Source organism: Symphalangus syndactylus, chromosome 5 (assembly GCF_028878055.3).
Source record: "Symphalangus syndactylus isolate Jambi chromosome 5, NHGRI_mSymSyn1-v2.1_pri, whole genome shotgun sequence".
NCBI classification, from domain to species: Eukaryota; Metazoa; Chordata; class Mammalia; order Primates; family Hylobatidae; genus Symphalangus; species Symphalangus syndactylus.
The window spans coordinates 21,811,128-21,835,161 of NC_072427.2; the positions used below are offsets into that span (position 1 = coordinate 21,811,128).

General features: G+C 45.3%; 1 protein-coding gene across 4 annotated transcripts in view; it reads right to left on the reverse strand.

Annotated features, from left to right (window-relative positions):
* Positions 1-2,652: 2,652 nt before the first annotated feature.
* The window catches only part of CPEB1 (cytoplasmic polyadenylation element binding protein 1), a 106,015-nt gene continuing 84,633 nt past the window's right edge, over positions 2,653-24,034 (reverse strand). For 2 of the 4 annotated variants that reach the window (XM_055277397.2, XM_055277395.2), the window contains 9 exons: positions 17,585-17,811; positions 15,697-15,949; positions 13,705-13,818; positions 13,249-13,338; positions 12,262-12,398; positions 9,236-9,434; positions 6,920-7,014; positions 6,217-6,297; positions 2,653-4,160 (listed from right to left, as the gene is read on the reverse strand). In XM_055277397.2, the coding sequence (XP_055133372.1) occupies positions 4,050-4,160; positions 6,217-6,297; positions 6,920-7,014; positions 9,236-9,434; positions 12,262-12,398; positions 13,249-13,338; positions 13,705-13,818; positions 15,697-15,949; positions 17,585-17,811 (1,307 nt within the window). In that variant the 3' untranslated portion in view covers positions 2,653-4,049. Of the gene's footprint in view, positions 4,161-6,216; positions 6,298-6,919; positions 7,015-9,235; positions 9,435-12,261; positions 12,399-13,233; positions 13,339-13,704; positions 13,819-15,696; positions 15,950-17,584; positions 17,812-24,034 lie in introns of all 4 variants that reach the window. The other 2 variants (XM_055277396.2, XM_055277394.2) reach the window with 2 other exon arrangements.

Sequence of the window (24,034 nt, forward strand, 5' to 3'; positions counted from 1 at the left end):
CCCCTGGCGGAGTGGAGCAGGAGCGGCGGCGGCGCGCCCCTCCGGTGGGCAGGGTGTCTGTCCCGCCCCGACGGCTCCTCCCTTTCCGCTCCCCGCTCCCCTCCGTTGACTTGGGCTTGCTTCTCTTCCCCACCTGATTTTTAATGGAACCGCCCGTGTGATGTGCTATAGCGTAGGAGCTGTCCATCTCTTCCACACACGCCAGGGAGAGAAGCATCCAGTACTCGGGAGGACCGAGAAAGGAAGGGGATCCAGGGCCGTGGAACAATGAGGAAGTGGGGGATGGCGGCTGCCCAGGTCCCCCACTCAGTCCGCGAGCCGGAGACTTGTCAGGTAGAGACGGGGTGCGACTGGGCGAGACATACCTCATTTCTTCCGGGCCTTTGCTCAAATGTCGCCGTATCAGAGAGCTTTCCCTTCAAACTTAGGTAAAATAACTCCCTCACTATCCCTGCTTATATTTCCTAGCACTTGCCGTGTGATTCAGCTTATGTTTCTCAACTAGGGGTGAGCTCCATGACAGTAATGGTCATTTTGTTAAGCTAATTCCCAGTGCTTGAACAGCGCCTAGCACGTAAGCAACCTAACATTGACATGAAGGGCCCAACTCACCAGCAGAGCTCCCAACACCTCAGGCACCTTCTCCATCCACTACCTTCAAGCTGTTCCTGCCATACCCATCCTCAAACCAGGGCCTTCCGAAGCCACCAGCGCAGGCTGCCCCGATGGGCCGCAGCCTAGGTAGGGCCCTGCCCCCTTCTTCCAACTCTGCTCCCTGGGCTGACAGTAGTCCTAGGCTCCCACCTGACGGGAAGGCTGAGCTGGCCAGGCTGGATGAGTTAAGCAGCCCAGGGCTGTGCCTCATTCCTCGACGCACCTTGGGTACAGTCGGACTCTCAACTGATTGGGGATGGAAACCTGAAGGACAGAAAACCCTGGCAGCAAAAGTAGCAATGGGACAAAAGAAAAGGCCAGAATCTCAGAATTGCGGGAGCAAACTTCCAATCAAGCTGCTGTCAGGCCCGAAGTGAAAGATCAGGCTTTTTTTTTTTTTTTTTTTTTGAGACGGAGTCTTGCTGTCGCCCAGGCTGGAGTGCAGTGGCGCGATCTCGGCTCACTGCAACCTCTGCCTCCCAAGTTCAAACGATTCTCCTGCCTCAGCCTCCCAAATAGCTGGGATTACAGGCGTGCGCCACCACGCCCGACTAATTTTTGTATTTTTTTTTTTTTTTAGTAGAGACGGGGTTTCGCCATTTTGGCCAGGCTGGTCTCCAACTTCTGACCTCAGGTGATCCGCCTGCCTTGTCTTCCCAAAGTGCTGGGATTACAGGTGTGAGCCACTGCACCCGGCCAGCCTTTTTTTTTTTTTTGATAGAGTCTTGCTCAGTTGCCCAGGCTTCAGTGAAGTGACACAGTAACAGCTCACTGCAGCCTCGATTTCCTGGGTTCACATGATCCTCCTGCCTCAGTCTCCCTAGTAGCTGGAACCACAGGCACACACCACCATGGCTATTTTTTTTTGTAGAGATGGGGTCTCCTATGTTGCTCAGACTGGTCTCAAACCTCTGGGGCTCAAGCAATCCTCTTGCCTCAGCCTCCCACAGTGCTGATTATAAGCATGAGCCACTGTGCCCAGTCTGGCCTCTCCTTTTTTTTTTTAATTTTATTTATTTATTTATTTATTTATTTTGAGACGGAGTCCCACTCTGTCGCCCAGGCTGGGAGTGCAGTGGCATGGTCTTGGCTCACAGCAACCTCCGCCTCCTGGGTTCAAGAAATTCTGCCTGAGCCTCCCAGGTAGCTGGGATTACAGGTGCCTGCCACCACCACCCGGCTAATTTTTTGTATTTTCAGTAGAGAAGGGGTTTCACCATGTTGGCCAGGCTGGTCTCAAAATCCTGACTTCGTGATCCACCCACCTTGGCCTCCCAGTGTGCTGGGATTACAGGCATGAGCCACCGCGCCCGGCCAGACATCTCATGAGGAGACTCCCCCACCTTGCCCAATAGTTCTTGCACCTTTCTCAGAAGAGACAGCTTCAGTATGCAGGTTCCCTCCACCTCAGACTAAATTAGAGGTTCCCAAAGAATCAGTCCAACAGCTGGGCCCAGGCCGACTGAAAAAAAAAAAAAAAATCAGCAGACCTTGCCACAAATCCTGTGAGCTCTGAGAAAGTTCAGTCGATAGGGCTCTCTCAACAGCAAAAACCAAATCACTCCCTCTCAGAAAGGAACTGGGTCATTATAGGTGGGTCCAAGAGGATGAACAGCCTCTGAAGAAGTAATAGGCCAAGGCTTCCAGAAGAAGCTGAGAACAAGTGGCTTCTGCTGGCACGTGAGCAGCTGTGCCTCCAGCATTCTCCAAGCTGAGCCTGGAGGCTGTGAGGACCCCTGAGAAGCTAAGATATGAGGACTTTTTATATTTGGGCTAGAAGTACCCACCCATTGGAGAGGCATCTCCAAAGTATATTTGATGATGGAAGGGACCAAGAAGTACTCACAGGGCAGGTCTCCCACACAGTCCCACCATTATCCTGAGCCAGGATCCCATCACAGAAATCCAAGGAAACAAGCTGTGGCTGTGCCATTACCCCCTTACTCCCCACGTTAGTCCCTTGCTCCCAGACCTCGAACACAGAGACAAAACCAGAACTCTGCTGCAACGTGTTTATTATGTGCCAAAAAAACTACACCACAGCTTACTCCACACATCTGTAGGAGAGTGCAGTCTTGCCTGCATATACTACAATGAGGTAGAGACTTCACACACAGCTTCACAAAACCCACAGAGTAGCTGGGATATGCAACAATGCAACGTCAGCTCAGCAGGAGGGAGGGGTTATGACACTGGTTCTTTGGCACACAGCTTCCCTAGGAGGGGCAAGTAGTTTTTGTGGGGTTTTTTTGTATTTTTTTTTTAAAAAAAAAAAAAAGGAAAGAAAGAAAAAAGTCAAGTTTTCAAATTCCAGTGGCATTTCAGTCAACTGCAACTGTTATCGCATACATTCCTCAAATTAAAGATATAAGGGAAGGGTACTTGCCCCCTCTAAGAGAAAGGGCTCCTGTGAGCCTTCATCTGCCCCCACTGAAAAGCAGCCCTTTTTAGCTCAGTTACAAAAGAAAAAAGTCCTGTGACTTTGTGATTAAAAACTTCTATCAACCCCACCCCCCCCACATAAGTGCAACTTAAGGAGGTGCAATAAACCATTTAAAACTATATACAGCAGCCGCTCAAACACCGTTTATCCGGTCCAGTTTCAAATAAAACAAAAACATTTTTTTTTCTTGGTTGCAAATGCCTTGATTTGCAACTGTGAGAAACAGTGACCAGCAGTCCCCCAGACACAAATTTGCTATAATGTTAAAAGCTGCCAGGAAAGAAAAAATATCTTGTTCCAAACGACTTAAAAACTGTTTTAAGGAGTGTAAAAAGGAACCGGTAAAAACCCTCGAGCGTAAAATATGAAATATGATTTTGGTTTAAATGAAGAGCAAAGTCTCCTTATTGTTTACAGTAAAAAACACCAGCTGAACACTCAGTTTATGCCGTTCAGGTGGGGGTTAAATAAATGGAAAGGCACTGTATGGCAACTGCAAGAATGAAACCAATGAGACCTGCGCATCATCACCATCAGTATTGCAAGGAATGTAAAAAAGCGCTTTTAATAAATAAACCTAGGTGTAGGCATCCGTGTCAATACCTCAATACCTTCTGGACACGTAGTTTTTTTTTTTGTTTTTTTGTTTTTTTTTTTTTCGCTTTTCATCTGCAAAATGAGGAACTAAAATCTGGGAAAACTACAGAGTCGCTTGGAGGGTAAGCCAGAGGGTCCTTGCCCTTGGTATACCCCCGAAAACAAAACCCGACAAAACTCAATGTGCATTAATTAGTGCAGAAACAAAGACAGATTCAGCAAGTGCAAAGGTGACTACAACTTTCCCTTGTCCTCGGGAAGCCAGCTCCCTGGTCGCCAGTGGCAGGGTGGTGCAAGCTGCTTGCCTGACCTGCCAGCTTCGGGCGCCACAGGCCACTGGGCAAGGCCAGCTCCTCTAGCTGGAATCTCGGTTCTTCTGGTTCCGCATCAGGGGGCTGTGGTGGCGCAGGCCCTCCATGCTGTGCCGCCAGTGCCAGCAGCTCCGGCAGAAGTATTTGAAGCAGACCTGGGTTGGGGGAACAAAAAGGAGGATGCCATGCTTGTGTCAGCACCAGACACAGAAGCTGTTGCATAAGCTGCTTGTTCTGTTTGGAGAAGGGGTGGGAGACTCCCAATGGCCTCTGTGGGTTAGAAGAGATGGTCCATAGGAGCGCTCTCACCTCAACACAGAAGCCTGATTAACTATGGCAAACCCACCATCCTTGTTACGGGTCCCCTTACTTAAACATGTTGGGCTCGTAGTGTGTGCAGAGACCATGCTAGTTTCTCTTACCCCTCTAACCATGACAGCTGCTCTCCTATTCCCCTGCCCTTCTCAACTCCTACAGAGTAGTTGTATCACATGGCTGCTAACGTGGAGAATGTATAAAGACACTGACTAAAAATTCTAATGCTAGGCAACATCCTGCTTTCTTCCCATTAAGTGAGGAGAGGTGACTGGGTTTGTTTCTCAGTCTAGTCCCATCTCTTGGCTGCTGTGTAACCTCAAGCAAGCCACTAATCTCTGAGCAATTATCTGACTATGGAGATTATCTGTGAAAGATCCAGATCCATAAAAGCCTGGTAGATGAGGCTGATGAGAGAGATATTTGGTCTGAGGCTTTAGCTAACAATCCAAACTTAACTTCAAACTCTCACTTGAGAGCCTCAATTTAACCATATTCAGAGACTCCAAATCTGATCAATGGCATCACTGCAAAATATTTTTAAATAAAATTTAAGGGCCGGGCGCGGTGGCTCACGCCTGTAATCCCAGCACTTTGGGAGGCCGAGGCGGGCGGATCACGAGGTCAGGAGATCGAGACCACGGTGAAACCCCGTCTCTACTAAAAATACAAAAAAAAATTAGCCGGGCGTGGTGGCGGGCGCCTGTAGTCCCAGCTACTCGGAGAGGCTGAGGCAGGAGAATGGCGTGAACCCGGGAGGTGGAGCTTGCAGTGAGCCGAGATTGCGCCACTGCACTCCAGCCTGGGCGACAAAGCAAGACTCCGTCTCAAAAAAAAATAAATAAATAAAAATAAAAAATAAAATTTAAAAAGCACCCACTAAGCATGGATGGACTGCTGCTGGTGTCCTAAGAGGTCCCAGACTTCCCCTAATACCTGTCAAAGGATGATGCTGACTAGCAGCACTGACACCACTTGGATACTTGTTGGACACATGGAATCTCAGGGTCCGCCCCAAACCCACTGAATCAGAATCTAAGATCCTCAGGTGATGTGTCTGTAATTAAGATTTGAGAAGCACTGCCAAACACATCCAGATCCACGTTCCATCACCCAGGAGCATTCAATAGAAAGCCACCTCGCTGCTTTCTGCCTGTCGCTGACACCTGTGGGTACAGCCCAGGTGCAAATATCAAAGTCATCCAGAAGTTCAGATGTAAAGGAGGACGAGGCCCTCGAGTAGAGAAAAATCCACTTAGAAGGTCTCAGGGTTAGGCAGCTGAGCCTGGCTCCCACGTGCTGCTGACCACACCCAGCCAGGCTTCTATCATCTACAAAACCACCTCTCAGCAATAGTGGCATACTGCATAGCAACATCCCAGGCAAGAAAAAGGCCAAAGTATAAAGACTCAATTCAACATATTTTCTTAAGAGTTCTGGATCAAGCTATCTAAAGTGTGTCTGTCCCTGGTCTGACCTTCAGCAAACATTACTGCTGCCTCCTCCATGCTCTCAGACACCACAGGGTACCTCAGAACTCCAACATCCAATGTCATGAACTTGGCGTAACTTTTTTTTTTTTTTTGACACGGAGTCTCGCTCTGTCCCAGGCTGAAGTATAGTGGTGTGATCTTGACTCACTGCAACCGCCGCCTCCTGGGTTCAAGCTATCTGCCTGCCTCAGCCTCCCAAGTAGCTGGGATTACAGGTGCATGCTACCACGCCAGGCTAATTTTTGTATTTTTAGGAGAGACGGGGTTTCACCATGTTGGCCAGGCTGGTCCTCCTGATCTTCCCACCTTGGCATTCCAAAGTGCTGGGATTACAGGTGTGAACCACCGTGCCCAGTCAACAATTTTTAATTGAGGGCAGGGACTTCATAGACATCAGACCCACCTGATCTCGACAGAAGAAAGGACCAGGCTGAGAACTGCAGATATGACACAGAGAATCTTCTAGGTAGGGGTCAATCTGAACCTGCACAAAGGCAAAATAAGAAGATGGAAGTGGCTCTTCTTACCAGGAGGCTCGATAGGCTATAGAAGAAGGGCACATTATTGGCCACACACAGGAATGCGGGATATCGGAATGCAGGATATTTGCCTGTTTTAAAGGAGGCTTGGAGAGAATTATGGGCCTGAAGTACAGAAAGGGGTTCTAGAGGACAGACTCATATACCATGCAGAGTCAGGCTGGATGCCTCTGGGATTCAGGCAACCACGCACCTTAATGCCTGATCTTCTTGGCAAACTGTACCTCAGCCCTCTATCAATTATCAATATAGGCAAGTGTGCAGAAGATTCCCGAAATGTTGGAAAATAGCAAGTCAGGCTACTTAGCAATGCCAAAGAAATACCACAGTGAGGGAAGGCACCCTACACACTGAAGAGGCTCAACAGTCCCAGTTCCCTTCCTCCTGGGCATACAAAGACCAAGCCCACTCCCAAACCCTAACTTCAATGTTAATTCTCAGGAGTTTGGCTCACTTCCCTAAACACACCCAGCACAAACAGCTTCAGGTCTCAGGCCTGCCCTGGGTAGTAACTGCCCAAACCCCTCTCATATACCCCAGAGTAAGGGCATAAACCAGCCAACTCACCTTCTTTGTGAACTTGGTGGTTTTGATCTCCACAAAAGCAGCGCTGACTGCTTTCAGGTAACTCCGTTGGTTATTGAAAGTCACACGACCAGATCCTAGGACAACAGACACAAACTTCCCTTCTAACCAAATTCTCCCAAATGCTATTTTTTTTTTTTTTTTTTGAGATGGAGTCTTGCTCTTTCGCCCACGCTGGTGTGCAGTGGCACAATCTCTGCTCACTGCAAGCTCTGCCTCCCGGTTTCATGCCATCCTCCTGCCTCAGCCTCCCAAGTAGCTGGAACTACAGGCATCCGCCACCATGCCCAGCTAATTTTTTGTATTTTTAGTAGAGACGGGTTTCACCGTTAGCCAGCATGGTCTCGATCTCCTGACATTGTGATCCGCCCACCTTGGCCTCCCAAAGTGCTGGGATTACAGGCGTGAGCCACCGAGCCTGGCCTAATGCTACTCTTTTAAAATGCAGGAAACCCTTTACGATACCAGTGCTGTCCAACAGAAATATAATGTGAGCTACTATTTAACTTTATTTATTTTTTGAGACAGGATCTCCCTCTGTCACTCAGGCTGGAGTATAACGGCATGATCTCAGCTCACTGCAACCTCTGCATCCCAGGCTCAAACAATCTCCTGCCTCAGCCTCCCAAGTAGCTGGGACTACAAGCATGAGCCACTATGCCTGGCTAATTTTTGTATTTTTTTGTAGAGACGGGGTTTCACCATATTGTCCAGGCTGGTCTCGAACTCCTGGACTCAAACGATCTGCCCACCTCGGCCTCCCAAAGTGCCAGGATTATAGGTGTAAGCCATCACGGTCAGCCCTTATGTAACTTTAAATTTTCTAGTAGTCACATTGAAATTTTAAAACAGTGGTGACATTCATTTTAATAATATATTTTATTGGCCAGGCACAGTGGCTCACACCTGTAAACCCAGAGCTTTGGGAGGCCAAGGTGGGCGGATCATGAGGTCAAGAGATGGAGACCATCCTGGCTAACATGGTGAAACCCCGTCTCTACTAAAAATACAAAAATTAGCTGAGCATGGTGGCGCACACCTGTAGTCCCAGCTACTCAGGAGGCTGAGGCAGGAGAATCACTTGAACCCAGGAGGCGGAGGTTGCAGTGAGCTGAGATAGCACCACTGCACTCCAGCACGGCAACAGAGTGAGACTCCATCTCAAAAAAAAAAAAAAAAAAAAAAAAAAAAGTTTTATTTAACCCTATACGTTAATAATACTATTTCCAAATGTGACAACAGCTGTGTTTCCGAAACTCAATGGGGCCGCATTTAGCTGGTGGGTACCATATTCGTACCATATTTGACAGTGGAGGTCATGTTAGCGTGAACCATTCAGGAATGGGGGAAGAATTTGCAGATCAAGATGGGAAGGCAAGAGAAGGGACTCCTTCATTGCAGGTAGAGCATAGGTTAAGGTTAAAGGATTCAGAGTGGAAGCTAAGATGCAGATAGAACACTTGTCTGAAGGGTAAGCCCAGCAGTTGAACTGAACCTCTCCTAGCCTGGAGGCACTCTGGAGACCTATTAAGAGAGCTGGAAGAAGCCCCATCCTGCCAAGTGCCTCCTCCGCTCTTGCGGCTTCTGAAGTCCCTGTTCTCAATCTGCTGCACAGCACTGGTGAGTACGTGGTGCTCCTTCCTGACCAGATTCAGTGTGGGTGTGAAGACTAAGCATTTGGGGAGGTGGGTTAGCCACATCTTAATCACAGAGGTCAGGCTCTGCTCCACCTCCATACCCCATCATTGACATTTTGCCAGGACTGGCAAATTGACCTCCTTTCTCAGGGGAGCTGATCAAAACCTAGTGGTTAGGCCCACAGACTTCTGAGTTAGGAAAGCACACTCTGTTGCCTGACTCACTCAGAAGTCCTCCTCCCGCCTGACCTGGTCTCTGACCTTAGACAATGCCAGAGCTTTTCAAGAACTTTTAATAAAAGAAACCAGGCAAGTTCAGAGAATTGCAGCCTTTTCATGAAATAGTACCTGTTGTCTGTTCAAATGGTTTCGCTGTGAACTCTAAGCTTCCAACAAAGTTCCTACCTCACTCTCACTTCTTATCACCTCCTGTAGTCTCCAACTGCTTTTTCTCCCACTGCGTGGGAGATGGTGGGTAGAGGGCTAGATACAGAAGGGCCAGTACTCGTGACTTGTCTAGAAAAAGATATTATGGTGCTGGTATATGCTGATCTGCAGACCTGGGTCAGGCCTCTCTCCTCACTCCCATGGGGAAGTATCACAATCTTGGTCTACTCCCAGGGGCCAACCAAGCTTTCACACACAGAAGTGGGACACTTACCAATGGGATACTTGTGCTTATCTGTGTCAATCCCGGCATACACCACTCCACCAAATAGGTCGTTCAAGATGGCTGCCAGGGCCTCAGCATTTAGCATTCCATGCAGAGCACCGACAAACACCGTCCTGCTGGGGTCAAGCCTCTGAGATGGGCTCCGGACAAAGTTACTGTCGGCTAATACCCATGGGATCACCTGCACCTGAAAACCACCCAAAGGTGTATCAGCCCTGGCAGAGAGCCACAGAGAGAGAGGTGCTTGCATGGCAAGGTACACGCTCTGGAGATACTGAAGCTGAGCTAAGGCCCTTACAGGGGTGAAAAGGTGTTGTTGCCCAATCTTAGGCATGCAGGCGTCCAATAAACCACCCTGACTCCACCCCAACTGGAGTTGAATTTTACTGAGTCCATGTGTCCAGAATGGTAGAAGTGGACACAGTACTCACTCATGCTGGAGAGTAAGCAAAGAAGTACCATGTGACCAAACCCAGGAGCCCAGCATTGTATTTCAACCTCCAACTGTGTAGTTCCAACAAAGGGCTGTGGACACTGATGAAAAGAGCATAATCTGAAGTCCTCAAGAAAGGAAGGACTCACAGAGAAATTAAAGGCTAGGATCCTGAAGCACAGAGGGGTGGGAGTACTTACGATATTTGTATGAGATGGTTACTGGCCCAACCTAGGCTTCAGAGGGTTTGTGCCAGAGCAGTGGAAATGACTGGAGAGAGGTTGGGTAGAAAGTCACATAACAAGATCCCTGGAGTCTTAAAGGGCTGGGGCTGACCATGTCCTTTGCCTCTGAATCTCCTGAACCTGGAACAAAACCTTGTAGAGCAGGTGGAGGATTCCAGAATGAAGTGAAGATCTAAAAATATGTCTTGAAGCAGGAAGAGATCTGAGGCAGAAACCAGCAACGAGGCAAAAACAGTAGTTTCAAAGAACAGGTGATTAAGACTTGGACAAGGCTGGTGGCAACGAGCAGAGAACAGGCCAAGACCAAAGAGATTCTTCAACAGAAGAGTCTGCAGTACTCAGACAGCATAAGCAGGATGGGCAAGCAAGGAAGAATCAGGCCTGGTAGGTGCTGGGCCTACACGGTCTTGGGATGAGAGGACCTGGCAGAAGTTACGAGAGGGGAGCCAATTTCACTGGAAGATGAAAAAGCCCATTTTGCCCACAAAAGAGTTTGGGATTACAGGACATCCCGAAGGAGGATCCCACAGGAAGGTGGGGCTCAGGTGGGACATGAGGCTAGAAAGGTGAATCTGGGTCTAAAGGTGAGAGGAGCCACAAAAGTGAGTCATTTATCTGAACTAGAAAAGAAGTAGGGAGTCAAAGATTGGCTATATTGGCTATATTGGTGCTGGCGGGGAGGGGAACACAAAGGAAAAAGAAAAGTAGAGAGTAAGGAGAACCGCATCAGCCTATAGCCAGTGAATGAAAGAAAGATTAAATCCCTGTAAGGTGATGAGGAGGGAATGAGAGACAGGATAGTGTCTACAGGGCACTGAGGAAGGGGAAGGGCTCTGTGATATGCACATGGCCATCTCTGGTTGTGAAAGCAGGAGGGGAGGAAAAAGGAGCATGTTAATTAAGTCCTAGAACATACTAAGGTGGGAAGACTACACAAGCTCCACACAGTAAGGAAGCAGAGAAGGTAGGGAAGCTGTGGGTCACTGTGGGCAGCCAGAGGACGAGCCTGCCCTCTCACTAACGCAGAACAAGAGCCAGCTTTGTTATACGGATTTATTTTAAATCTAACGCAACCATCCCAATAAAATAGGCATTTCTCCTCTTACCCTATAGATTTTTTTAGAGAAGCTTTAAGGTTCACAGTAAATCTGAGCAGAAAGTACAGGGATTCTCCAAATACTCTCTGCCCCCACACTTGTGTGACTTCTCCACTATCAGGATCCCGCATGAGAGTGGAACATTTTTTTTATACTGACACATCATCAACATCCAAAGTCCATGGTTTGTATCAGAGTTCACTCTTGGTGTTTGTTTTACCTTCTATGGGTTTGGACCAAAGTATAATGACATGTATCCACCATATACAGAATAGTTTCACTGCCCTAAAAATCCTCTGTGCTATGTCTCTTCATCCCTTCCTGCTAAACCCCTGGCAACCACTGATCTTTTTTACTAAAATAGGCATTTTGGTTTCCCATTTTATAGAAGAGAAGAGGAAACAAAGTTTCAGAGATATTAAATATCTAGTCCAATGTCACAAAATTTGTGTGCTCTCGAATCTGATTTTACCACCACACTGATTCCTGAGCTCAAAACTTGCTTTGACAAGTGGTTCTCAAACACTATCCACTAGAACCACTTGGGGATCTTTGTTCAGTTGGAGATTCCTAAATTCCACCTAGAGTGATTCAGTAAGTCTGGGATAAGGCCCAAGAATGTGCAATGAGATGCCCAGGTGAGATAAACTCGTTAGAGACCCATGCTGCCAAGGATACATAACGCTGATATTAGAAAAGGCATAGGAAGAGAGAATCTTTTGGGGAAAACCCACAAAACTAAATAAAGCCCTGAATAAGAATGAAGAAGTGACCCACAGGTGGGTGTGGGCTAAAGAGGAATTCACCCCCACAGACTGGGAGGTCACAAGGCACAGGAAGGGCAGGACCAGGGAAAAACAGCTGTAGGTTTATCAGTTAAGTCCAAGTAGAGAAGTTTGCTGTTCTCAATTTCATTTCTAAGACAAGAGGTTTGAAACCAAAGTGTTGGCTACAAGAAAGAAGAGTAGAATAAAGACTGGGAGACAGTTTGATTACCATGGGCAGGCATGCGCATGTGTGCATGCACACACCCCATTAAGGCCCAAAGGTTGCTTTTTTTTTTTTTTTTTTTTTATGTAATTGAGAGGATACTGCTATTTTATTGTGGGATAAGAAAAGCCTTCTTGCCTCAGCAGGAATACTCCTTGCCTGCAGCCTGCCTATCCACCTACCCCAAGAAAATCCAGTGCCTCAATATTCCAAGAACCTCGATCCAGAAAGGACATCATGCTAACTCACCTCCTTGCAGCGCATCCTTCGGCTGGACATCTTGAAATAATATTCACTCAGGCCATCTGGGCTCAGCGGGTCATGAGAGCAAGCCTGAAGCAAGGATCGGACAGACTTCTCTAGTTCGAAGACCAGATACACATACCCTATTCCCAATGAGAGGAAAACTCACATTAATATCCCTTAGGTGGCCAATCCTCAGCCTTGGCTTTGCAGCAGGGCGTTTCTTCCAAGAAAGAAGGTCTTGTGTATAAGATACATTTTTGTTTTACTCCTGAAAAGTCTTGTTGAGTGGAAGCATTTGCTATGCAGATGCCCCGGGTTGTGGGCCTCCCTCCCACCCTGGTGAAGGAAAGGACTGGCAAGCTGAGACAGAGGATCCCACCATTACCACAGCTCTCTATGCAAGAACACAGAGCATGTTCAGGTCAGCAGAGCCAGGCTTTCCTGGGGGCAGGAAGGATGGCAGGTATTGCTTTAAACGCCTACTTAAACCATTAGTTCAGTTCAATGAAGATGGGGCAGGGTGAAAATAGCACCTGCTCCTTTCTACAGGGAAGGGATCTCATTTCAGACCAGTGAGGAATCAGATGCTTGGTCCTCATTCCTGCCAACTCCAAAGGGACTTCAGAATTAGGTCAGGCAACAACGTAACTGGGCAGGACAGGCAGGCAAGGGAAAGCTTTTCAAACGCCTTATTTTGAGAGGAAAGGTGCTGCTTGGGTTCAGGTTTAGAGAGAAGTGTACAAGGAAGGCGTTTCAGAGGCAACTCCCACTGCTGTGTAAGTCTGGACAGATGGCACATTAGCTCAGAAGAAACAGAGGGATGTGTTAGGTTGAAGAGAAAGTGCTGACAGATGACAGGTCTGTGCCCTGGAGTGCCCACCATGTTACCAACATGCAGCTGTGACATCCCAGCACCCCTAGGTGCAGTTATGTACTAGGGAAGGGAAAAAAAAGCTCCTACCATGTCTTTATTACCTTTAGGCATATTACCTTTGGGAGGACACCGGGGGTGCTTGCCATCCTTACCAGGCCACTCCACACTCAAAGAGCCAAAAACACGGAAGGTGTTAACTAATCCAGCTGCAAAGAGACAGAAAAGAATGGCAGAAGCTGAGGAACCATCTTTCCCAGTAAAAACACAAACACAGAATCACCAGCATTCTCCTCCCTGGCTCATCCCCACTGACTGACAACTCAAAAATGAATGCTGATCTCCGGTGTAAGCTCCCGACATAGGAGCACTATGGGGGGTCTATGAAATGCACCTCTCCCCTCAGGGAGTGTCTGAGGGGAGTGTCTGAGTGACACTCATGAGGATATTACTCATGTAATACCCTGAGCTCAGGCGGGGGATTCAGCCCCTGGCCTCAATTCCAAGTTTCATGCTCCTGAAAGACATGCCCCACCCTTCAACTCTTAAAGCAGGAGGTCTTAGAGACAGCTCACCTTCTGTAATATCCCAAGGAACACCTCCTAGAAACACCTTGCAAGAGTAGATGGGGTTCTTATAGTTCCGGGGAGGAAGCTGGCCACTCCAGGTACAGGTGGCTTCATTCACAGCTTTGGTAGATGGCAAAGAGATAAACAGGGGAGGTTAGAGAATCAACAAAGCCACCGCTCTTCCCCAGGGTGAACTTGTCCAGTAAGAACCCGACTGGCCACAGTCCTTGCCCAGATGCCTGAGAGAATATCCATGATTATTCTGAAAAGCAAGAAACCTATGTCTCACCAATCTACTCAGTCAAGTATGATAATCCTACTTTGCTAATTCTGTCCCCACTAAAATTGAAAGGAATACCAAACCAGATGTGTAGGGTAAAAATTTACACCCCATGTTATTTTCAAACATTCAACTAATATGCTAACCACAAAGCAGTTTTATCTTGTTATTGCTTACAGTACTAATTCATAATTACTTGAAAATAAACAGAGCAATACAACATCTTACAGGCTTACTGGTACAAATGGGCCTTCTCCCCAATGTTCAAATGAGAAACATTCTATTCTGTTTCTCTGTCTTGGCTCTGAACTCATGAATCACAGAAGTTAGGACACTGCCAATAAAAACCAGCACTGGCAACCCAGTAAGACAAGAATGTCACAACTGTTCCAAGCCAGACTCATCTTTATAGCACCCAAATAGACAATGGGCCTTCCTTGATGCCAACATGGTAACGTAATGAATCAGTCTTCAATCCTGTCCCCACTGTTTGTACCTTTCCAAATCAGAGACTGACCTTAGTAAGGACTAGCTAGTTCTTGCCCATTTATTTCACCCTCCTCTTTCAGCAAAGAGGCAGACAGCCAATGAAAGGAACTATCATTTTCATTCAAGACAAAGATGTGGAAGGACATTTCCTAAAAGGAATAGGCCCAACGTGTTGCTACAGCAAGAAACTGGGCAATGTCAGCAATCTTTTACGACAAAAACAGAATATAATGGTCTCATCCAAAAGCATGGTAGTCATTTCACAGGAAAACAATGGCACCAGAGAAAGTACAAAGATGGGCTGCCAAAATCATTAGGTGAACAGGGCACAGCACTATCAGAGGAGAATGAGATCCAGCCCAACTCTGTGAGCAAACAGACACACTGAAGCCTGTGGAAACAAATGGAATGGAGAAACTAACACTAACTTAGTCATCAAATTCAGGACCTCCGAAGAGCCAGTGGTTAATGAACATCTCTCTGAAGCGGTACTAGACAAAGATGAAAAACATATTTAATACATATTTAGGATAATTTATTTTTTAAACCTTTTAAAATATATAGAGATGGGGGTCTCACTATGTTTCCCAGGCTGGGCAACTCCTCGGCTCAAGCCATCCTGATGCCTCTGCTTAAGTGCTGAGCCACCCAGGCCAGCCTAAGATTAAATTTAAATGTCAGAACCTTAAGGATTCCTAAGAGACCAGGACATCTGATGACATTCCTTACCTAAGAGGTTGACAAATGGACCCCTCGTTCCCCAGTGCATCCCTGAGTATACCAATCAGAAAGCCTCGGGGAAGAAAGCTCCAGCATGAGTTGTGTCTGACGGTCTTTGAATTAGAATGTGGGGAGGGTAGACAAAATGCTGGACATCCCTTCCACAGTTTCTCTTGAGGACATCCACCCATGGAAAAAGTAAAAGCAAGAGCAGCACACAGCCAGTCTCCACGGAATGGCACAAGTGAGAGACAGAGCCAGCTCCCTATGCTGTGGCACATGCATGTGCCAGATTACCTGCCTCTTTCCTCTCCACTCTGCCTCAAGAAGTTCCTGAATTTGTTCCCATTAGTATTTACTCCACAGAAAGATAATTCTTTGCAGATCTGGAGACTTCACCATGCAACCAAGCCTCCTCTAGACAGTTCACAAGTGTGTGAACTAAGGTTACTTCCTCTCTGCTCCCAAAATGAGGCCTCAGGCCCCACACATGCTCAAGGCACACTCACCTGCAGCTTGTCGGTGCAGCCTAGCCTCTCTCTCTATGCTGAAGGGGTCTTTGGGAGCTTCGAGGAGGTCCCAGGATGGCCACACAGAAGCTCCTGGCCATCTCTTTGAAGCACTGGTTGGGGAGGGAGTGACTGCAGCAAGAGCAGCTTGCTCTTGGTCCATCCGAGACCCTACCCCCATCTTTAAAGGGTCTCTGGGACCACCCCCTGTCAGAGACAGGAAGGGCAGAGGTGGAGAAATGCGAAGGCTTGACTAGGGGAGGAAAAAGGAAGACAGGGTTTTAAAGGATAATTTTGTTATAAAGTAATAATCACATTATAGAAATTATTAAAAACATCCAATAGACATTTAGCATTTGATATATATTCTTTTAGACTTTCTTCCTGAGCAATTTTGATTAGTTCTAGTTATACTATAATTTAAACAAATGCTCCTTCTCTCCTCATTCAACAATTTTTCCACATTGCCAGTCTTTATAACCATTTAAAATGCATTTATCATATTCTATTTAGGGAACAAAGTACATCTCACTGACCCATACTCTTCCTGTTATATATATACTTTCCAAGTTTTCAGAACCATAAATAAAAATTAAGATGTAGCTTCTTCATATTTTGTGTTTTCTTTGGTCAGATTCCTAGAAAGTCGAATGCCAAAAATGCTACCTATGAGAGCTCTGCATTGTATCATAAATGTATCAGAACACCATAAGCTGTGTCAAACCTTTAAATTCTAATGTATGTTTGTGAAATGAAACATTATCAAAATAACTCATTGACAGAATATTTTAAAATCCCCAAATATTAGTCATGAGATAAATTTCCAAGACTGAGTCCAATCTAAGTAATATAGACAGAACTACCAGCACCATATCTGACCCCATTTTACAGAAGAGGTAACTGCAGCCCAGAGAAGCAAAGAGACCCGCATGTGACTGCCCTTTTAGAAATGCAGCCTTAACAGATAAAACCAATGGGCAGTGAGAACACCATCGCCAACTTCCATATTCTAGGACAGGCTGACAGGCGATCACAACCAAAGTTGCCAGTCCTGGGTATGGGGAAGAGAAGAAGGTGGTAAAATAAGCCATTCTATTCACTGCACATTCAGCTTGGGAGATTTGGCAACAAAAATGCTTATAAGGCATCTGAAACTGTATTCTTATTTTGGGGTAATTTCTCACTGCCAATCCCACCTGTATTTACTTCTACTTTCTACTATCCCCTATCTATATTATCTGTACTACTCTATCTATAATATCCCCTACCTATTCTAATTCATTTGCCAACTCCACTTAGCATGAAGACCACACGCATCATACATGACTGTAGATAAGGAATGTGAAATGCAAAAATTAACTGAGGCAATGTTTCATAGATTCATCATGGCATGAATTGAAAGCTGACATGGGTCAGTGGAAAAAATATAGGAGCTACAGTCAGATCTGGATTAAAATCCTATCTCTGCTAATTACTACTTAAAAATTTTTTAAGTTATTACTTAATTTTGAGATATCATATATCAAAGTACATAAATGACACCATTTAAGGGCTAAAGAAAGCACCCCGTGTAGGTAAAGAAGCAGAACACTGTCAGGACCCTCACATTTACTTTTGAAATTAAGTGTTTTCCAGTACTCTTGGAGTAACTAGTAAAATGAGAGTCCTGAGCTCAGGTCCTGAAATGTACTGCTCAATGGGTCTTCAAAGCATCCTCTACCCTGTTAAGGGTAAGAACTCTACAAATGTCCACAATGTCCTCCCCTCATCCCATCTCCCAGCCCGCATTCCAGGGGACAGGCATCCCATAGATATTGTACCCTCCTTCCCCTTGGACACACACAGGCAATTCCACCCACAACCCCCCTTTCCCAAATGAGTTACATACAATCAAATCTGAGAGATGATCTGATCCAGAGCTGAAGCCACTGGTGTCTGAGTCAGAGGGGCTGCTAGAGCGAGAGTCCAGGATGGGCCGGGTGTCCAGGCGTGATCCTCTAACTGAGGGTGCTGGAAACTTGTCCACCAAGTCAGACCCAAGGGGATCCAGAGGCAGGAAGCTCAAGGGGGGTTTTCCTAGGACATTTCCCAGTGGGTTATGGAGCATGCTCAGTACTAGGAGGACAAAAAAGGAAACCTCATGACCTCTTAGTTTTCTTTGCAGCCAACAGCCTCTTTCTTCTCCTACAGCCACCCAACAAGAGATACCAAAGGCAAGACCACTAAAAGCATGCCAGCAAAATACAATATAATGAACAGATATATATCCAGCTCTGAGACCTTGCCACAAGGGCCCTGTTAGAGGAAGTTACAGGCTGACTGAAGATCAGAGTTCCTGCTGTTACAGTAGCAGCAAAACTGCTGGGTTCTTCTACCCAGGCTTAAAAGGTCAATGCCAGCACTTAGGAAACTGTCACTGGGGACCCTGGCCACAGCTGCTATTAATGCCTGGATACACCTACAGCACAGTTAGAAATCCCAAAACATACTTCATCTTTACTGCCTGACAATTTGTTTATTAGAAGAATTCCCACCTTTCTAATGCTATAATATAGAATTTCAGGCCACACCCCAGAAATCTGGTATAGCATAAGCATACCACCTCATGTGAGAGGTTCACTAATGCAAACTTCTAGCATATACAGATTCTCTTCAATGTACCCTTGAACTTGAAATGTTTAGGATGGAAGGAGAATGACATGGTTAAGCCCATTCTTTGACTTAAGACAAACTTGGGATGAAACCCTGTGTCTGACACCTCTTGTATATGTCTGTGAGCTCCGGGAAGCTCACTTAGCTTCTCTGACCCTCTATTTTCTCACTGGCATCTAGGGTGGAGTATCAACTATTTCATAACATTGTTAGGACAGCTCAATAATTAGATACCAGATGGAAAGAGCTCAGCACAGTAGCACCCAGAACACAATAAATATTTAAATATGAAACAAAAAAAGAGCAACGTTTTCCACACTTGGCCTTGGGGAACCTAAGCAAAGCACACTCTCTATCTATGAGGATAAGGAATAAGAGGGCTTTGCCATGGAGCTATGGGTGTGCTAAATCTAGGAAAGAAGCCTTAATTTGAAGTTTTTTTTTTTCATCTGAAGAATGAGAACATTCACCTCAAAATGGCTGAGGTAAAACCAAAATAATATGTGTAAGTGCTCAATAACTGGCTGTGATTGGCCCCACTTCAGCCCTGACTAGCAATGAAATGAAACACAGGTCACCCAGAGCTGGTTTCCTCCCAGGCTTCTAAGTCAGTTTGAATGCTTGTCTGGAGCTGGAGTCCCAAGAAGCAGGAATAAACCTCTCAAGACTGAAATCAAAATCAATGCATGCTTTCAGGGTACCAGACACACATGCCATTGATGGAACATATAAACAAGATCCCAAACATCTGTTAATATGGGACCAGACCAGCCCACTCTTCTTTGGGTGTATGACCTCCCCTTTTGGATAAGACATGGTAGGTGTATCCTTAACATTTAACACAGGGGAAACTGTAGATATATCTATTTATCTAGTTATTACTTTGTAGTAAAAATAGCTTTAATTTTTAAAGAGACTGTCATAATACTGTTTTCGAAGTAGATGGAACTACACCATTTTACATTCCCACCAGCAGTGATGAGAGTTTCAGTCCCTCTACAACCTGGCCAACACCTGGTTTGGTCAATCTTCTTATATCTAGCCAGTCTAATATGTATGTATGTTGTGGGATGTGGGTAGGGTGGAGCCACATCACATCCAGCAAGGAGTTAGTTTAGCATTTTGTTTTTCAAGGAAATAGTCCTAACTTTGAAACTGCCTTTTGAAGCAGTTTTCAAAGCTCTAACATTTAACTGTATGCTAAAATTAAGTGTCTCAAAATGCTTGGATTGATAACCATCAGAAATAATCCTTGACAAACTTCTCAAATAATCCTTTGGTCGGGTGTGGTGGCTCATGACTGTAATCCCAGCACTTTGGGAGGTTGAGGCAGGTAGATCACCTGAGGTCAGGAGTTTGAAACCAGCCTGCCTAACATGGCGAAACCCTGTCTCTACTGAAAACACAAAAATTAGCCAGGCGTGGAAGTGCATGCCTGTAATCCCAGCTACTCGGGAAGCTGAGGCACAAGAATTGCTTGAACCCAGCAGGCAGAGGCTGCAGTGAGCCGAGATTGCGCCACTACACTCCAGCCTGGGAGACAGAGCAAGACTCTGTCTAAAAAAAAAAAAAAAAAAAGTTCCTTGACAAACTCCTGCCTGAAAGAAATCCAAAATCAAAGCCTGCAGAGTCCATGCCCTGAGAAGGCACAATATGTGAAGACTTTATTCAAGGTTCCACCCTAATGCTGCAAAGCCTGGCAAAGAGGCACTGTGAAAAATCAATAGATCACATGCATTGGTCTTAAAAGTGGTACCAATGCCCTGGAGGGCCTCATCCTTTTCCACATTTCACAAAAACAAGTTAGGATGATGAACAGTGAGGTAACAATTCAAATCACGAAGAACCCTGACAACTAGGTTAAATAGTTTTTATCTTATTGTCATTTATTTTTTTTTTGAGACAGGGCCTAGTTCTGTTGCCCAGGCTGGAGTGCAGTGGCTCACTTCAACCTCAATCTTCCTGGGCTCAAGCAATCTTCCCACCTCAGCCTCTAGAACAGCTGGGACTACAGGCATGTGATATCTACCACATCTGGCTGATTTAAAAAAAAATTTTAGTAGAGGTAGCGTCTCACTACGTTGCCCAGGCTGGTCTCGAACTCCTGAGCTCAAGCAATCCTCTTACCTCAGCCACACAAAGTCCTAGGATTACAGGCATGAGCCACTGCACCCAGCATGATTTTATCTTAAGGGTAACTGAGAGACATGGAAAAGGGGATCTGCAGAGCTGTTGCTGGATAGCAAAGAAGGCTGACCAGGGAAACTAAGGAAAAGTACCAGTAGGAACCAGTGTCCAGCAAAGAGGAAAACTAAGTTGGACTTAAAGGATTTTCTGCAGCAGAGCTCAGATACCTGGATGGACACTGGAGCCATACAGAGCTATGATTTTGTTCCCCCAAGGGGGTATGAAGGAATAAATGGGACAACAGAATTGATGATAACAGCAACAAAGGAAATGAAGAATGGGTCATACATTATAGGCTAAAGACAGAACAAAGTCAATAGATCAGGAGCAAATAAATGGAAAACCAGTGATTTTAATAGGTTGATAGCTATAAGAGGAATGAGGGTGGCAGACAACATAAACACGAAGAGGTGGGACATTGAAGATTAAGAGCTCTGAGGATGGCAAGGTCCAGAGTATGAAACTAGAGGTGGCTGACTTAGATGTGCGAAGTTTGAAATATTAGATAAGTCATTCATGTGGACACTAAAGAGACCGATGGTGATAACTGGGCCTGGAGTTAAACAATGAGATTTTCAGAGACCTGGGACAATGAGTAGGCTCTACTTGGCATAGCAGCATCTTAAAGAAAAAGTCTTCAGCTAAAGCAGAAGACAGGGGGAGCATTCACCAGTAAAAAGAAGAAAGACAGTTTGTTAACCTTGGAAAAGGGGAGTTTCAAGTGGCACAGCAGAGAGCTCTGAGAGTTGTCAAGGGAGAAACAGCATAAAGCAGAATGCCAGAAAAAATACTCAAGAGGGGATGCTGTCCCAAAGGCTTGTGTCTGAAAACACCAAAGATGGCAAGTATGGGCTCTGGTAACTGTCCTCACCCAAGGTTTTTTTAAAAAGTATTTTGGAAAGATCAAAAAAGCAACATGGTAAGCACTACAGACCCCTTTTCTCATTCACATCAATTTGTATTCACTATTGTGTTGGTACACCTGTTTCACCAGCCACAAACCCATCTACCTCCGCTAACTTGAAAGTTCTCTACTGTGCCTACAAAGGTATCTTGAGGCTTTGTCAAATTCCTGTACAAAGCTAGGAATTATCTCTGTAGTGATCCTCTAATCTGGCAATAAACCTGTCTAAGTAGAAAATGGCATGAAAACCCACGTTGGTCACTAACGAACTCTACTTCCTGAAGTGCTCACAGTTCATGGTCATTCATCTGTTCCGCAGTCTGGACCAGGTTCAGTTAAGCTTCTAACAACTTACTGAACGTCTAGCACATGCCAAACACTGTGTTAGAAGCACTTTAGGTAAACAGTCCTCACCAAATCCTAAGAAGTGGCGATTACTACTGCATCTTAACAAAAGGAAACCAAGACTTGGGGCAGTCAGTTTGTAAAAGTAACAGCTAATGAGTGACAGAGACTGGATTCTTTCCCACTCCAAGTACCATTCACTAGCTACTTTTTTTTTTTTTTTTTTTTAAATCTTTAGGACTTCATATCTGTTTGTCTTCACATTCCTCAGCACTCTTCCTTTGTCTGAATCCTGTAAGACCATCAACTACAGACTACTGATCTTCCCTACCAGAAGTCCCTGCTTTAGGACCTAGAGTATTCGGGTCTTAAATCTTATCTAGGGCCTTGCCACTACAGGAACTCATTAAAAATGCATTCTGGGTCCCACCCCAGACCTGAATCAGAATCTGCATTTTTAAAAGATCCCCAGGAGATGTGTATACACATTAAGTTTTAGAAGCACTGATCCATACAAACCCGAGGCTTGCTACTTCAAATTCCTAATCAATTGCCTTATCACATCCAAACATCTTTCATATATAATTATTTCCTCTGACTTAAAGACCGGAGGTTATGGCCAAGTGCAGTGGTTCACGCCTGTAATACCAGCACCTTGGGGGACTGAGGCAGGAGGACCGCTTGAGGCCAGGAGTTCAAGACCACCCAGGACAACATAGCAAGGCCTGTCTCTAAAAAAAATAAATCAGCCAGGCATTATGGCATGCACCGATAGTCCCAATTACTCAGGAGGCTGAGGCAGGAGGATCACTTGAGCCTAGGAGGTTGAGGCTGCAGTGAGCCATGATCGTGCCACTGCACTCCAGACTGGGCAACAGGGCAAAATCCTGTCTCAAAAAAAAAAAAGACTGGAGGTTATAATTTAAATACAGTTCTCACACTAAAATGGTAAATACTTTAAGAGGAAAAAAAAGGCATCAGATAAAGAAATCAACATGGCTATATAAGACATTTACTTAACAGTTCCTTCTCTCTGAAACACTTGGTGGGAGTGGAGGACAACACAGAGAGGCAAGACAGACACAGTAACCATGAACAAATAAGAATATAAAAAAAGAGTGGTAAGGATTATCACAGTTTCAGGAAAAGTGATGGCTAGAACAAGCTGATCACTGTGAAAAACATTCAAGACAACCCAAGGGACTTTGTAAGCTCATACTGAGCAAAACCAAAAGGAGAAAGGGCCTACTTACAGCAGAAAGAGAAAAACGTTATTAAGGATTTAAGGATATTACTGGGTCACTTGACAAAACTGGAATATGAATGACAGTTTAATCAAAGTAGTGTTATCAACTTTAAATTGACTAAAGTTAACTGTTTTGTTACATATGAATGTATGTAAGATCATCTCTATTCTTTTTCTTTTTTTTTTTTTTGAGCAAGGGTCTCCCTCTGTAACCCAGGCTAGAGCGCAGGTGCACTATTACAGCTCACTGCAGTCTCAACCTCCCACCTCTGGCTCCGAAGTAGCTAGCGGCATGCCACCATGCCTGGCTAATTTTTTTTTTTTTTTTTTTTGTAGAGGCAGGATCTCACTATGTTGCCCAGGCTGGTCTTGAACTTCTGGGCTCAAGCAATCCTCCTGCCTCAGCCTCCCAAAGTGCTCAGATCACAGGTGTGAGCCTCTGTGCCTGGGCCAATTATCTCTCCTCTTAATGATTCAGAAAACAATTATGTATTGATATATGGAGAGAGAATGTGCAAATGATAAAGCAAATGGGGTAAAATGAACAACAACAATAGGAGGTTCTGGATAAAAAGGATTACAAATATTCTTTGTATAATTTTATTTGTATAACTTCTATAAATTTGAAATTATTTCCATTTTTTTTTTTAATGACAGGAAGGAAAACAAGTCAATTCCCATTTGGCTTTGCCTCTTTCAAGGTAACTTATCTAATCAGCAAAGGGAAATCAAGCACAAGTAATAGGAACTAGGATCCCAGAGGATAAGATAGTAATTGAGTACTTTTGGAGTCTCTATTAGAAGAAATAATCTTCTTTTAAACATGCTTTTTAAAGTCTCAAAAAAATCTGCATAGATATTTGCAGGCCCACATGTGTAAAAAGTTGTGCCTTCTCAATCAAGCATACCAAGACCCATCTTTACCACCCTACTCCAATAGCAATTAGCTCAACATCTGGCAAAAAGCAGGTGAACAATGACTGCTGAATTCTACTGAAAGACAG